The 13,726-nt window shown below is 34.5% G+C and overlaps 1 protein-coding gene and 1 pseudogene across 1 annotated transcript; one reads left to right on the top strand and one right to left on the bottom strand.

Moving 5' to 3' along the window:
- The first annotated feature begins 3,659 nt into the window (after window positions 1–3,659).
- LOC102598481 (uncharacterized membrane protein At1g16860-like) lies at window positions 3,660–9,306 on the top strand. The gene is made up of 4 exons (XM_006346706.2): window positions 3,660–4,538; window positions 7,033–7,188; window positions 8,300–8,511; window positions 8,643–9,306. The coding sequence occupies exons 1-4, from the start codon at window positions 3,795–3,797 to the stop codon at window positions 8,833–8,835; spliced, it is 1,305 nt and encodes a 434-aa protein (XP_006346768.1). The 5' UTR covers window positions 3,660–3,794; the 3' UTR covers window positions 8,836–9,306.
- A 262-nt stretch (window positions 9,307–9,568) lies between these two features.
- Window positions 9,569–11,100, bottom strand: LOC102597841 (tropinone reductase-like 3; annotated as a pseudogene).
- Window positions 11,101–13,726: the final 2,626 nt, after the last annotated feature.

The following is a 13,726-nucleotide window of genomic DNA, read 5'->3' as shown; positions in this document are numbered from 1 at the left end:
GCTTTCTTAAGCCTAAAGTTAGGTGTTTGTATAATATTCCTGCAGCTCAAGTTTCCCTACTATAGTTTTTTCCCCTTCATTCGAGATATGGTATCTGCATTAAAATTTGACTACATTAAAATTTACACATTTAGAGCTCAATTTTTAGAACATCACTTCCAATATAATTTTTCTATTCCCATAAATTTGAGTTTGAAATTTCTGATTAAGGATAAAAAAAAATTAAACCATTCCAACCATGACTCATGTTGATTCCTATGATTGTTGGTATTTTATTAAAATTGTTATAGTGTTGAAGCATATGATTAGCTATAAGTTATTTTAATAGAATGATTTGGTTGGTGCGATATTTTAAGTTTAAAATTAGAAACCTTGCCCATGTTTAGTCAACAAATGCATTAATTTATGTCTACGTCAAATAACAACCTTGCTATTTTAAGAAACATTAAAATAAATAAAATACTTACCAAGATATAAATAATATGTCCCGTAAAAAATTACAAATTTTAATAAATAATAAGTAGAAAAAATTAACAAGTTATTTCATGTGTATAGTCACTTGAAAAGATTTTTTGAGTCCTTTGAACGTGGAATTTCTTTTTCAGTTTTTTTTTAAAAAAAAATATGTATATTATAGATTACTTAAAAGAAAAATTCTATTGGATATATATATAGAGCTCAAATTTAATATTAAAAAAGTAAAATTGATCGAAATCTAAGATTTTGTTTTGGGTCGGTCAATTCGAATTTGCATAGGATGTCTCATTTTTATTCACGCATGCATATTCCACTTCATTCCCTATATTAATAAGAGTTATATTTGTTCTCTTTCCAACCACAACGAAATGTTTTCATTGTATGAGACTTTTCAAAGTGTTTTATTATCAAACATCATCATAATTTTTTAGTTTACCTCTTAGAAAACAAATCACAATCCCTTTTTTTCTCAATATATAGTCTTTAATCATCACTAATATTTTTTTTTTATACTTTGAATACTTGATCGATCCATACTTACTTTCATTATGTCAATTACTATTGTTGGAGGTATATCACTATATTAAGATGAATTTATTTTCAAAATACGAATCTAAAATCTCTAATTTAAAATGAAGAACTATATATCACCTTATTATAACTTCTGGTGATAAATTCAAGATTATTTTCATTTGACCATTACATTATCAGGTTGGTATATAATTAGTATGATGTGATAATTGCAACATTTTGTCCCATATTAACTTTAAAAATGAATGTGTTTCATTAATTTGAGTCTAAATTGTGACAACAAAAGGTCAACCACCCTTTTTGGACACAAGATTTGAAAGTGACTATTAAGTTTAACAAATCAAGAAGTTCAAATATCAATTATATATCTTCCATTCATTTGGTACCATCCAAATTTATAATCTAGATACCTTTAATGAATTTATTTTTAAAAATTAAGATATATGAATTTATATATGTAGTAATTATATATTGATCAATATTTACTCTAAATCTATATAATAGTCTAATAAAACTTTTTTTCTTCACATGTGTGTATAGACGTATTACAATATATAACAGATGTCAAGAAGAACAAAAGTCCTTGGACACGTAATCGATCTTGATGTCCTTTCTTCGTAGATTATTAGCCTCGAATACTTATAACAAAAAGGACATTGTGTAATTTGCATGAACTCTATTTTCCAACTTCTTCCTTATTCCCAAAATCCTTTCTTTATTCGAATTCATTCTAAATCCACTCAAAATAGAATTTTCCAAAAATGGATTTGTTTATTTCTCTCTCTCTCTCTCTATAAATATTTATAGAGAGAGAGAGTGTCTTTTTTTTCCCTCTCTTGAAAGGGTAAGACACATGTACTTGGTTCTATCAGTTCGTTATTATAAATAATTTCTACAATGGATAAGACTAATGACGTATGCAATACTTGAATTTTTAATGTAAATGCTAAATAGTTGGTTCTCCTCCTTATTTTCTTTATTTATAACTTGATGAATACAAATATAGTACATAATCAAAATATATTAACAGAAAAACCTAATTTATAAGGGTGATATAAATTCTTTTTCTGGCTAGAATGGAATTAATAAAGTGAACGTAATATAAAGTATGAAACTTAATTAAAATACAATTGTAACTAAAGATTGTTTTATAGTAATTATATTTTACAATAATATTTCACTATTCCAGCCATGTTTTCTTTGTAAATGATTTTCATGTTTTGTTTTATTATTTATTCTCTACAATAATATTTTGTTGTAGCGGCTAAAATAATTTCAAACAAATAATATTGTTATAAAGAGGTTCGATTATATCATCGTTAAAATATAAGAAATTATTCACTAATCAAAATTTTATGAGTTCATGCCTTGAATGTAGTCCCTAATGCTTGCATTAATATAGATTGTATAACACACATCTCTTAGAAAGACTCTTTCTGAATTTTATGTAAATACAAAATACTTGATGTACCATGTTATGCACTTTACTAACTAATCAAAATTCCAATAGTTAGACATAGTATTTACCAAAAGTGTCTATTTATATATTTTTTAATTAAAAACTTTGAATAGTAGTAATAATAATAATACGTAGGGGGACCTTGGCCCAAGTTATTCACATGATAATTCTAGGACATACAGATCCCCAATAGTTTTAGTATTTGCCACCGACACAAATAAAATAAAAAGAGAAATAAAAAAATAGAATTTAATTATTTAAATTATAATTATCATAAAAAGCCAAAAAATTGATGGAGTAAACTGTCAAATCAAGATCTGCTGTCTAACGTCATTTAAAATAAAATAAAATAATAATACTATTAACAACGTAAATAGAAAATGCTTAACAATATGGAATAGGCCTATGGAATATGGATTATTGGAGGATGGTCCGTTCCCTTGTTTCATAATTTAAAGTAACTTATGTGAGTAAAAAAAGTTAAATTGGGAACATAGATAGATGCTATAATATAGTTGAATTTTAATAGCACAGGAACTTTCACTTTATTATTGAGGATCGATTCTTACTTTGTAATCCTTTATCGAGCCTCAATATCAATCTTAAACACTAAATAAATAAAAATATAAATACAAATAACACAAGTTGATAATAATTCATACAATAAAGCAAATGAATAAAACTAAACTAGAGAAAATGAATATCATCTCTTATATTTTTGTATTTATGTATATTCCTTTGCTTTTTTCTATATTTTATCTTAATTGTATCGTTGAACGAACAAAAATACCAACACTAAATACAATAGCACGACAACCAAATTTTACTACAAATTATAAGTAATAATAAAAATTTCGCTGTAATTTATAATATGGAACCAAACTATATTTATTTTTGAAATTTGCCTTTTTACTTCTATTTTTGCGTCATGAATGTTACATACATTACATTCATTATTTAATTGAAGAACATAATAATGTAATAGTAGTAGTAGTGATAAATTTAATTTAATTTTTATTTGATGTTCTACAATTATATTAAAATTTGATTATAAATTCATACATTAACACGATTTAACAATATTTTTTGCGGAGATAAAAACTTGGAGCGCGTAATACAGCGACACAACAAAGGAGTAGAAAGACAGCTCACGTTGTACTGAAAATTAATAGACAGGGGACAGAAACGTCATTATCATAATCTTGAGGTCCTTTTTCGTCTTTTCACACTTCCATCACCTTCATTTCCATCACCATTTTCACTCTCACTCTAAAACACTCTGCTTCGGCAACTTCACACTCTCACACACACTTTCTCTCTCTAAAAAATGGGTTCTCGAACCGGGTCACACCAGCTAAGCAATGGGTTGATAGTCTCGGGTCGACCCGAACAGCTCAAGGAACGTCAGCCCACAATGGGTTCCCGTGCAGTGCCGTACACCGGCGGTGATATCAAGAAGTCCGGTGAGCTTGGGAAAATGTACGGTGTTGGGGACTACCCGGGCCCACCACCAATTTTGAAACCTTCGTCAAGGGGATCATCTGCTTCACAGCATAACAGTGGATCCGTGAGATCCGGTCCGAATTCCGGTCCGGTTGGGCATAAACTCACTAACTCCGGTTCTATGCCGAAGAAATCATCTGGGTCTTTCTCCGGTCAGCTTATGACTCCGATTCAACCTACTGGTCTGATTACTTCCGGTCCGTTGAGTTCAAACACTGGTCGGCGGTCGGGTCAGCTTGAACCGGCTGCTTCGTTTAAGAAAGTTGTGTATGGTTCGTCGGTGACGAGCTTAAATGATGAGATAAAGCTGGGTTTTAAAGTTTCAAAAGTGGCAATGTGGGTGTTTCTGGTGGTCGTGTTGATGGGTTTAGTAGTGGGTGCTTTTCTGATGGTGGCGGTGAAAAAGGCGGTAATTCTTGTTGCAGTAGCTGGAGTTTTAGCTCCATTGGTGGTGATTTTACTGTGGAATTTTGCGTATAAAGAACGAGGATTGTTGGGTTATCTGAAGAGATATCCTGATGCTGAGCTTAGAGGTGCCATTGATGGACAATTTGTCAAGGTCACTGGGGTAATTTCACATCCATATTCTAGCTTTGCTTATATTAGTTCTCAATTTGCTTTCTTGTTTGTCTGGTTTTAACTGGACTCGGAGTATAAGAAAGTAAATGATTTTTGAATCTCGTGGTCATTTATTGAAATGTCCTTTTAATCTTGGGTGGTCTTAAACATGTCAGGTGTAAAGTTGAAATTAAAGAACAAGGAGTATTGAGTATGATTTGGTGAGGTTGATGTGTCTAATTCTTGTCTCTAGTTATGGTTTTGTCATTAGGTGGTAGTTGATAACTTAATTGTAGTTGATTTAGCAGGGACATAACTAATGCTAGTTTTGAGATTTACCATTTTGTCCTTGGAGGTATAGATTAGTAAAGATTGCTTATTTATGTTCTGGAATGAGATTCTATATGTGAGGATCTTTATTGTTCTTTCATTTTGAGTTGGAAAGAAATATATGTTCATATTGGTTTAGTTAGAAGTAACCAAGATTCTGCTTAAGTGTGGGTTAAAGCATATAACTTTATCCGTGGTTGCAGAAGTATAGATACTCTAAACAGTTTCTAGGTTCTTGATGGGGCAGATTTGTTGTAGGAATGTCAGAGGGGATAGTGTCATGACACAAACCTATGGGATCCGTGACAGGCACCTGGTCACTACCCTTGCCAAGCCAACCTGGCTTATTGACATTCCAAGGTAATAAACCGTAGTTAAAATACCGATAGAATCCATAAGATAGAGTAAACTAGCTAAATAAATCCCACGATACACTGATATAATCCAAAGTACTAGTTTGGACACAACTTGTTGACATAAATGAAACAAAAATAGAAAGTAAGCAGAGCCGCCACAGTAGAAGAGTGGATGGTTCATCTCTGTGTGGAAACTCGATGTAATCTACTAGCCACACTGCTCACTAATGCTAGGCATCCAATCTGCATTTTATGCAATTTTTGGTCGTAAGATATTTTAAATAGTTTTCAAATTTAAGGAAAACTGAAATACATTGAGTTAGTGACAAAAGAGTAGTTAAATATATGTAAGGTTAGATTTTTTTTTTTGATGTGCAATAAAATTCGTCTGGGACCAACTGCAGTCTTCGAAACTCGGGGATAATGAGCTTCCCCCTCTTACCTTCTCTTCTTAAATATCAGGTTTAGTAGGCATGACGCAAGGCTCGAACATGTGACTGAAGTCACAAGTTTCTCAACCTTTCCCACTTGAACTAAGCTCTGGGAGCTATGATTGAAGGCTCTTTTAAATGTGAAATACTTTAGTAGGACAACTCTTTAATTAGTAGAGGTATGTAGAAACTGACCCGGACACCATAGTTTATAAAAAGATCCATTTTAGTAGGATAGTTTAGATCAAGGTGAAAAGTAAATCCTCATGGTTGGTATCCTTTTTTTTTTTGAAAATGGCAAAAGTATTATAAGTAAAGGTACAAAAGTACAGGACTTTATAAAGACCAAAAGATACTAAGCTACATCAAATATGCTCACTACTTCCTTCCTCCAAACATTTCTAGAAAATCCATGTACTGTTCCATACCCATAATTTGCCTACTTTTACACCAGAAAACAGACCATGAGATTGTTCTTGATTCTAGAAATACGACATTTTTGGCCTTTAGAACAAGCTCTATCCTTTCCAATTATAGAGAAATGCATAAAGGAACAGGTGAAACATATCTGTTTCAGATCCTTCTTAAATTCCTGTCCCTGCCAGCATTCTAGCAAACCCCTACTGCATGCTATTAAGCATTTTACAGGAATACCGCTTGAAAAGGAAATTCTTTTACTGGTGTATGTTTGAAAGGTTCATGAACCTTAAGCACTCCTAAATAGAAAGTAGAACGATGAATCTGGGTTTAAATTGTATTTATGTATCCGCTGAGGGTCTTTTGTTGGGTGATCAGAGCAAAATACGTGATGTGTCAGTTAGGAGTACGTCACGAGTTTGAATCCTGTTGGTGAACTAAAATCTTGGTATTTAAATGGAGAAGGGTAGAGGGACAAGTCCATTATTTATCAAGTATCAAACCTTGTGTCGACTCTCCCTTGGAAATCTCTCAGTTATAAATCAGTTTGCAGGAGTCCATCTTTAAGGTTCCATGGTAATCATCCTTCTCAGACTGCAAGAGTACTTAGAATATGGTGGTTATTGGTTAACCTGTGCGATTGAATGTCTACTTCTATCACCCAAAATGAATTTTATATTCCTCCTTAAAAATTACTCTCAAGTTCAGAAATTGGCATATGAGGTGGGTTCTGCATATTTGGCTGGACACTATACAGAATTACTTGCACATTTTCTGATTAAAAAAATATTCTCACATTTGAGAGCCTTTGAAGGAGAATTCTACAGAGATGAGCTCACATTTTATTTTTTCACAGTTATTAATGATTGTTTTGAATTTTCATAGCATACTATTAGGGTGTAGTCAGATATCCAATTCTACATTGAATTCCGAGAACAATATGAAGGGTATAATATATTGTTTTGTGTAGGTTGTCACTTGTGGAAGTATCCCACTTGAAACTTCTTTTCAGCGGACAGCAAGATGTGTATATGCTTCAACAGAACTGGACGAGTACAAAGGTTGGGGTGGAAAATCAGCAAATCCTAGCCACCGTTGCTTCTCATGGGGACGCAGGCATTCAGAGGTTAGTTTTGCATATATTAACGATTGCATTTATAGGTTTATTTGGCAGACTGAATTGGTGTTAACCATGTTGGTGTTTTATTACAAGTATCATATTATTCTTTTATAACACAGTTGCAAAGATATACTTGCTGGGTCCTTGTATCAATAAATCCCCCATGAGAAGTTTTGTAATGCTTCCAAGTGACTGCCATAGTATTATAGTTTTATTATGTAGGAACTTGAATAAAGTTACATCAACTTGATGAACTGAAAGATTGAGAGCCAGGGCATGTGGGGAGCCCATAGACTGTTGCTGTTCAAGGTTGAACAATCGGGAGTTGTTTGGTGGAGTGTATAAGAATAGTGTGGAGTAGGGTATATTAGTAATGCTGATATTATTTCTTATAACTTTTTTTGGTTTGATGTATTAAAAATAACATGCATTGCATAATTTTTGAAATATAAGTTGTTTGTTTACAAAAATACCCCCACAAAATACAGTGGAAAGGATGTGTAAAAGGTTTTGAGGGGCAATTGTATCTTTTAACCATGCTAATGCAGGCACTAAAAATTCTAATATCATGGTTGTCATGCATTAGTTATACATAGTATAATACAAAATAGAGGTTGAAAAAGTGTACCAAACAAGATATTAGTAATACACAAAGCTAATGCATGTATTATTTTTTCTAATATATCCTACCAAATGACTCCTTAGTGCTACATGTTAACCCTTGCAAGTTCATAGAATGTCAAAAGGCCTGCCACGGGTTATCACTGTTCAAGGTTGAACAAATTTACATGACATGCCAACACCCTCAAGTTTGTATAATGTCAACAGGCCTCCTGATCAACATCATATGCTAAGTGCTAACAACTGGACTTATTCAATATCAGTAACTTCATCATATGCTAAATTCCTGACTAAGGCTTTAGCTGGTTAGCTTTTGCATGGTTGTTGACTTTGTGTTGCTGCAGTATTAGTGATAGTAAATTCTTCTGATGCTGTCTGAACACCCAAGACATAGATGCTTCTTGCCAACTGGGTTTCTGTATTGGCCCCAACTCCAAATATTTCATCCAAAACTCCTATCAGAAATTCATGGGTTGTTTTTTCCTTTTGATAACAGAAACATGTGGCTGATTTCTACATCTCGGACTTCCAGTCTGGATTAAGAGCTATAGTGAAGGCAGGTTACGGAGCAAAAGTTGTCCCATTTGTCAAGCCAACTACAGTCATTGATGTAACAAAGAATAACAAAGAGTTGTCTCCCAACTTCCTGCGCTGGCTTGCTGATCGGAGCCTCTCAAGTGATGACCGCATAATGCGCCTCAAAGAAGGGTAAGTTGTGGATTGTGGGTTTATCTCAGCAATTTCACGAATTTGATAGATCATATTTACGTGCCTTCATTATAAATTTGTGACAACTTTCTGAGACTTGGCTGATTCTTTATGGTTGCTCCTAATGACAGTTACATCAAAGAAGGAAGCACCGTAAGTGTAATGGGGCTTGTAAGGCGCCATGAGAACGTCCTAATGATTGTTCCACCAGTAGACCCTGTTTCAACAGGTTGTCAATGGACCCGTTGTCTTCTCCCTACTTACATCGAAGGTCTCATCTTGACATGTGACGACAGTCAAAATGCTGATGTGATCCCTGTATAAGTTTGCTCATATAGTTTCAATTTTGATTTCTGATAAGTCATGGCGAAAGATTTGAGCAGATGACAACGCGAGGACAGCATAGCCTCGGTTATGCCCCTGATAATCCCCCATAGGGAACCTGAGCAGAGAAACACTGAAGATTGTAGATGTCTAAAGTTTATCTTCCCAAGTTTTAGCTGATATCCGGAAGGATGAGGAGGATAAAAGCGTGCTATATCTTAAGCAGCTACGCGTGTTGTATTGTGCTAATCTCTATCTGGTGTGATTTCAGCTACTTACTTTATTATGTATATAAAACGATCAAGGTGTTTATATATGTTCATATCTTTGTCCAGCTTTCATTTCATATGCACATTTGCCTGTGGGATTCTCTGTAGAATAAGTAGTTTCCATATCAGTGTAATGATTCAGCTTCTCTTATAATTGTATAAGTAATACTATTACTATTTCATTAATTCCTAATATCTACTATCACCAGCTATTAATGAAAAGTTTATTTCTCACATTTTCTTATACTTGACCCGAGGGTCTATCAGAAACAACCTCCTTATTATAAGGTTGGGGTAAGACTGTAAACTTATCATTTGGATACAGTGGTGAACTGATAAGGATACATGTGAACAAGCCAATGCTTAGATATTTATGGTCCTAATAGATGCATCTTCGAGAGGGTAATATGTGCTTATTATCATCTTGCAACCTGACGTTTGCAAAACTATTGGCAAAAATAATATAACCAAGAGCACACTTTCCAAACTTCTAAGGCTATTCACCTTGATAATGCTAGAGAATTTTCATCTCAAACTTCTGTTGATTATTATCTATCAGTTGAGATAAAAGTTGAACACCTTGTAGCTAATTTGCTCTCAAGGTGAATAGAGCTAAAAGAAAGAAGTTGTACAAAAGTAAGGAATAAGGTAATGAAACTCCAGTGTAACGACAGGCAGAGAGCAGTGTCTTATTGGTCTGATTCATGCTTCCCCTTGGTATCGCATAACATCATAAGCATGTCCCTCCTAGGCTGATGCAAGTGAGCTAAAACCAGAAGGAGAGGCACTGCAATAGAGAAGTTAAAGTCTGGAAGGCATTCCTCCAGCAACAACCAGAGTTTCTCCAGTTACATAAGAAGCATCATCAGAAGCCAAATAAGCAACAGCAGCGGCCATATCTTGTGTTGTTCCAAGCCTATTGAGTAATGTCTTACCCTCAATATCTCTCCTCTAAACACAATCAGCAACTAGTTAGTAAGTAAATAGAGAATATTCGCAAGAGATTTAATTTAATAAGAACTTACCACTTGTTCATTACTTGTGATGAAATCAGTAAAATGTGTAGGTACAAAACCCGGTGCTACACAGTTTACACGAGTATCTGGACTCATTTCAGCTGCAAGAGCCTGGCTTTCCAAATAAGACAATAAGAAGAAAGCAGTAATAGGTATGATATACTCTTATTGTGCCAAGTTAAACATTAGTACCTTGGTAAGTCCGAGTAGTGCAGTTTTTGTTACCCCATACATACCCATTGAAGCTGGTGGGGAGTAACCAGAAATTGAGGAAATCAGAACAACTGATGAACCCTTCTTAAGGTATGGAGCTGCATCCTATAAACAGATGAGCGCAATAGCAGAACATGATCAGGAATTCGAGAATTTGGAGTATATATGTGAATACTAGAACAATTAATAGTCAATGTATGTATGCACAACTTACTTGTAGTAATAGTATAGCGGCCTTGACATTGATATCCCACAGCTTGTCAATGAGTGATGCTTTAGTTTCTAATATTGCATCTACTGAAGGATTGACACAACCATGTCTAGTTTCCCATATTTCTTAAAAATTACAAACGAAGTAGTAAGCATTGATTGACTTGTCATTGAAAAACCATTCCCAAGCATCATTTCAATTCATACCTGAATGGTCTTGTCAATCAAATTCTTCCTCTGTTGTGCATTTGAGACATGACATACTTCAATTCCTCCATCTCTCAGTTTCTTTACTGCTTCATCTACATTTTCCTGTAGAAGTCAAAACCTCAATATGAAGAGATTAAACAATACACATATACAGAAAAAAACACAAACCTGTTTGCGAGAGGAGATAACAACAGAAGCACCTTCAAATCCAAGTCTCTCAGCTATGCTAAATCCAATACCTTGTGTAGAAGCTGTAACAATCACCACTTTACCTTCAAATCGTTTCTCCATTTTTATATGATTTTTGTGATTACATAGAGAAAGAAATATGAGACTTTACTTCTTCTTCTTCTTGGATAGACGATGACCATGTTGTGAATTTAATACTAATAATCAAATCGCCGATGTCAACATTAATTTGCCGGAAAAATATGTCATGACTCATGACAGGCTGTTTAAAGGTCGGTCCGCCAAAAAAGTCATTGGTACAAAATTATCCTTTTTCTATCTTTCGGGCCTAAAATATCCTTGCCACCTACCTTTTTGCCCTCATCACTAATTCATAACCAGTGGTGAAATGTGGAGAGGGCCATGGTATGTACCCGAACTCAGAGTCTTAAATCTCAGGAACAATAGTCTTACGGAGGGAAAATGACACAAAAATGTGTCTGGGAATAGAGTCAGTACTCAGTGGCAACATTCCAAAGAAGGTCGGTAATCTAAGCCAACTTGCAAACGATGACGACGTTGTGAATTTAATATTAATAATCAAATCAATAAAATCACCAAAAGAGTCAACATTAATTAGGCCGAAAAATGTGTCATGAGTGGGGTGTTCGTGGTTCGGTTTGGATGGATTATTGATTAAAATCAAAATCAAACCAATCTAGTTGATTTTTAAAATTTTTAAAACCAAACCAAACCAAACTAAACGAAAAAAAATAACTGTCGGTTTGGTTCAATTTTTCTGGTTTATTCGGTTTGAAAGTAATATTTTTTTCGGGACGTACTTATCTCGATAGACACAAACACCTAGTACATGAACAATCCACAAAAAACTATTGTCGGTTTAATTAAGCAATACTAACTTATCAGTTAGCAGGATAGGTGTCACGACCCGGGAGCACCCCCTAGTCGTAACCGGCGTACTCGACCTCGAAGAGGTCTAATACAAGCCTCTTAGCATTCATTCATCGCATAGACACTAAAAACCATAAGGAATTAAAAACTTTCTTTACAAAGAAGACATTTAATTAAAAATAGCAAGCGGAAAACTTTCTAGACTTTATACATGATGTCTCATAACCATCTAATACTTTAGAGTACAAAATTCGGGACTAATCCCGTACACAACTTAAACAATACTAAAAAGACATAAAAGAACATATTGGGTATTGTCCTCGAATCTATGAGGACTCACCAAGTCTTCATCTCCAACGCTTAGAAACCTATCAAGTAACCATGACATGTCACCATCTCCAAATCCCTACACTTTAGTCAAAAAGGGAAAGGAAGGGGTTAGCACAATTAAGTACTAAGTATGGAAGCCATGCAAAAACATGCTAAAAGGGACGTTTATTGGAGAAACATGCTTTTATGCCATTTGGTAAAACTTCATGAAAAAAAATACAAGTAAGCCTTTTCATCATTTCTTGACCTCTATCTCAAGTTACCCAAAGCCACACTTAAGTGAAACATGAAGTGACCGCCCATACAATCTCTTCATATACACCTAAGTATTCCTAAGGGTTACCATAGATAAGGAAATTTACCATTACAATATAACATACTAAGTCAATGTTCACATATAAAACCATAGCCAACCGTATACATACTCAACATATATTCATATACAACCCATGCTTAACTTTAAAGGAACACATGCCATTTCATTACCATAGGACCTCTACCTAATATAACCTTAAGACACACTTGAGTAAGACAAGAAGTGACCACCCATACAACCTCTTCAAGCACACTTAAGTGTTCCCCAAGATTACCTTAGATAAGGACATTTCCTTTACAACATAACATCAATAGACCAACATTCTTTAAGAAACCATTTTTGGAGACATTCAAGCACATAAGGGGACTTTCACATAATAGTCGTTAGACTTAGGGAACTCACTTTAGTATCTTCAAAGCCTACTCGTGCCATGTGTAGATAGCATCCCATACTACTACCTACACTTTGTAGAACCTATCAAGAAACCATAATGAAATCTCACATGATGGGAAGTAAGCATTTAACCGACATAGACCATGAGAGCTTGTCATGGAATCCGGTGTCATGAGTCCCCACACCGAAAAGAGGTGGTCTACTTGCCTAAGGAAGACCGGTATATATAGCTTAATGGATCCACTAGCTTCCTATGCGGGCACATAGTTTATGGGATAAGGTAGACGATCATTGAAACTCATGCCTAACTATTGGGGGAGTTTCCATCTAACCAAATCCGCTCGGTGCTTAGCCTACATTCCCATAGAATAGTTCATTACTTTGACATCATCACACATGAAAGGGTGCCATAAGCCTACCGATTCAAGGTACATTATTTAACACATGAAAGGGTGCCATAAGCCTACCGATTCAAGGTACATTATTTAACACATGAAAGGGTGCCATAAGCCTACCGATTCAAGGTACATTATTTAACACATGAAAGGGTGCCATAAGCCTACCGATTCAAGGTACATTATTTAACACATGAAAGGGTGCCATAAGCCTACCGATTCAAGGTACATTATTTAACACATGAAAGGGTGCCATAAACTTTCATGTATTAAGAAGAGGCACCTAAGTCTACCAATTCAAGACACACGTTTTCATTTAAGGATACTTCATAATCCAACATCATTTCACATATACATCATGAGAAATCATACTTTAACTCACAATGCTATCCACTTTACATAGGATCATCACAAGATCACATAAAACTCATTCACACCATTCCTTCACATATAGCTTCA

Source organism: Solanum tuberosum, unplaced genomic scaffold (genome assembly GCF_000226075.1).
Source record: "Solanum tuberosum cultivar DM 1-3 516 R44 unplaced genomic scaffold, SolTub_3.0 scf00086, whole genome shotgun sequence".
Lineage (NCBI taxonomy): Eukaryota > Viridiplantae > Streptophyta > Magnoliopsida > Solanales > Solanaceae > Solanum > Solanum tuberosum.
The sequence above is the reverse complement of the archived record's forward strand: the minus strand, read 5'-3'. Positions and strand labels throughout refer to the sequence as shown.

Excerpts from the sequence above, each read along its gene's own strand:
- LOC102598481 (XM_006346706.2), top strand. The coding sequence starts at position 3,795 with ATGGGTTCTCGAACCGGGTCACACCAGCTAAGCAATGGGTTGATAGTC. Across the intron at positions 7,189-8,299 it reads GGGGACGCAGGCATTCAGAG|AAACATGTGGCTGATTTCTA; the intron begins GTTAGTTTTGCA and ends TTTTGATAACAG. Across the intron at positions 8,512-8,642 it reads ATAATGCGCCTCAAAGAAGG|TTACATCAAAGAAGGAAGCA; the intron begins GTAAGTTGTGGA and ends TCCTAATGACAG.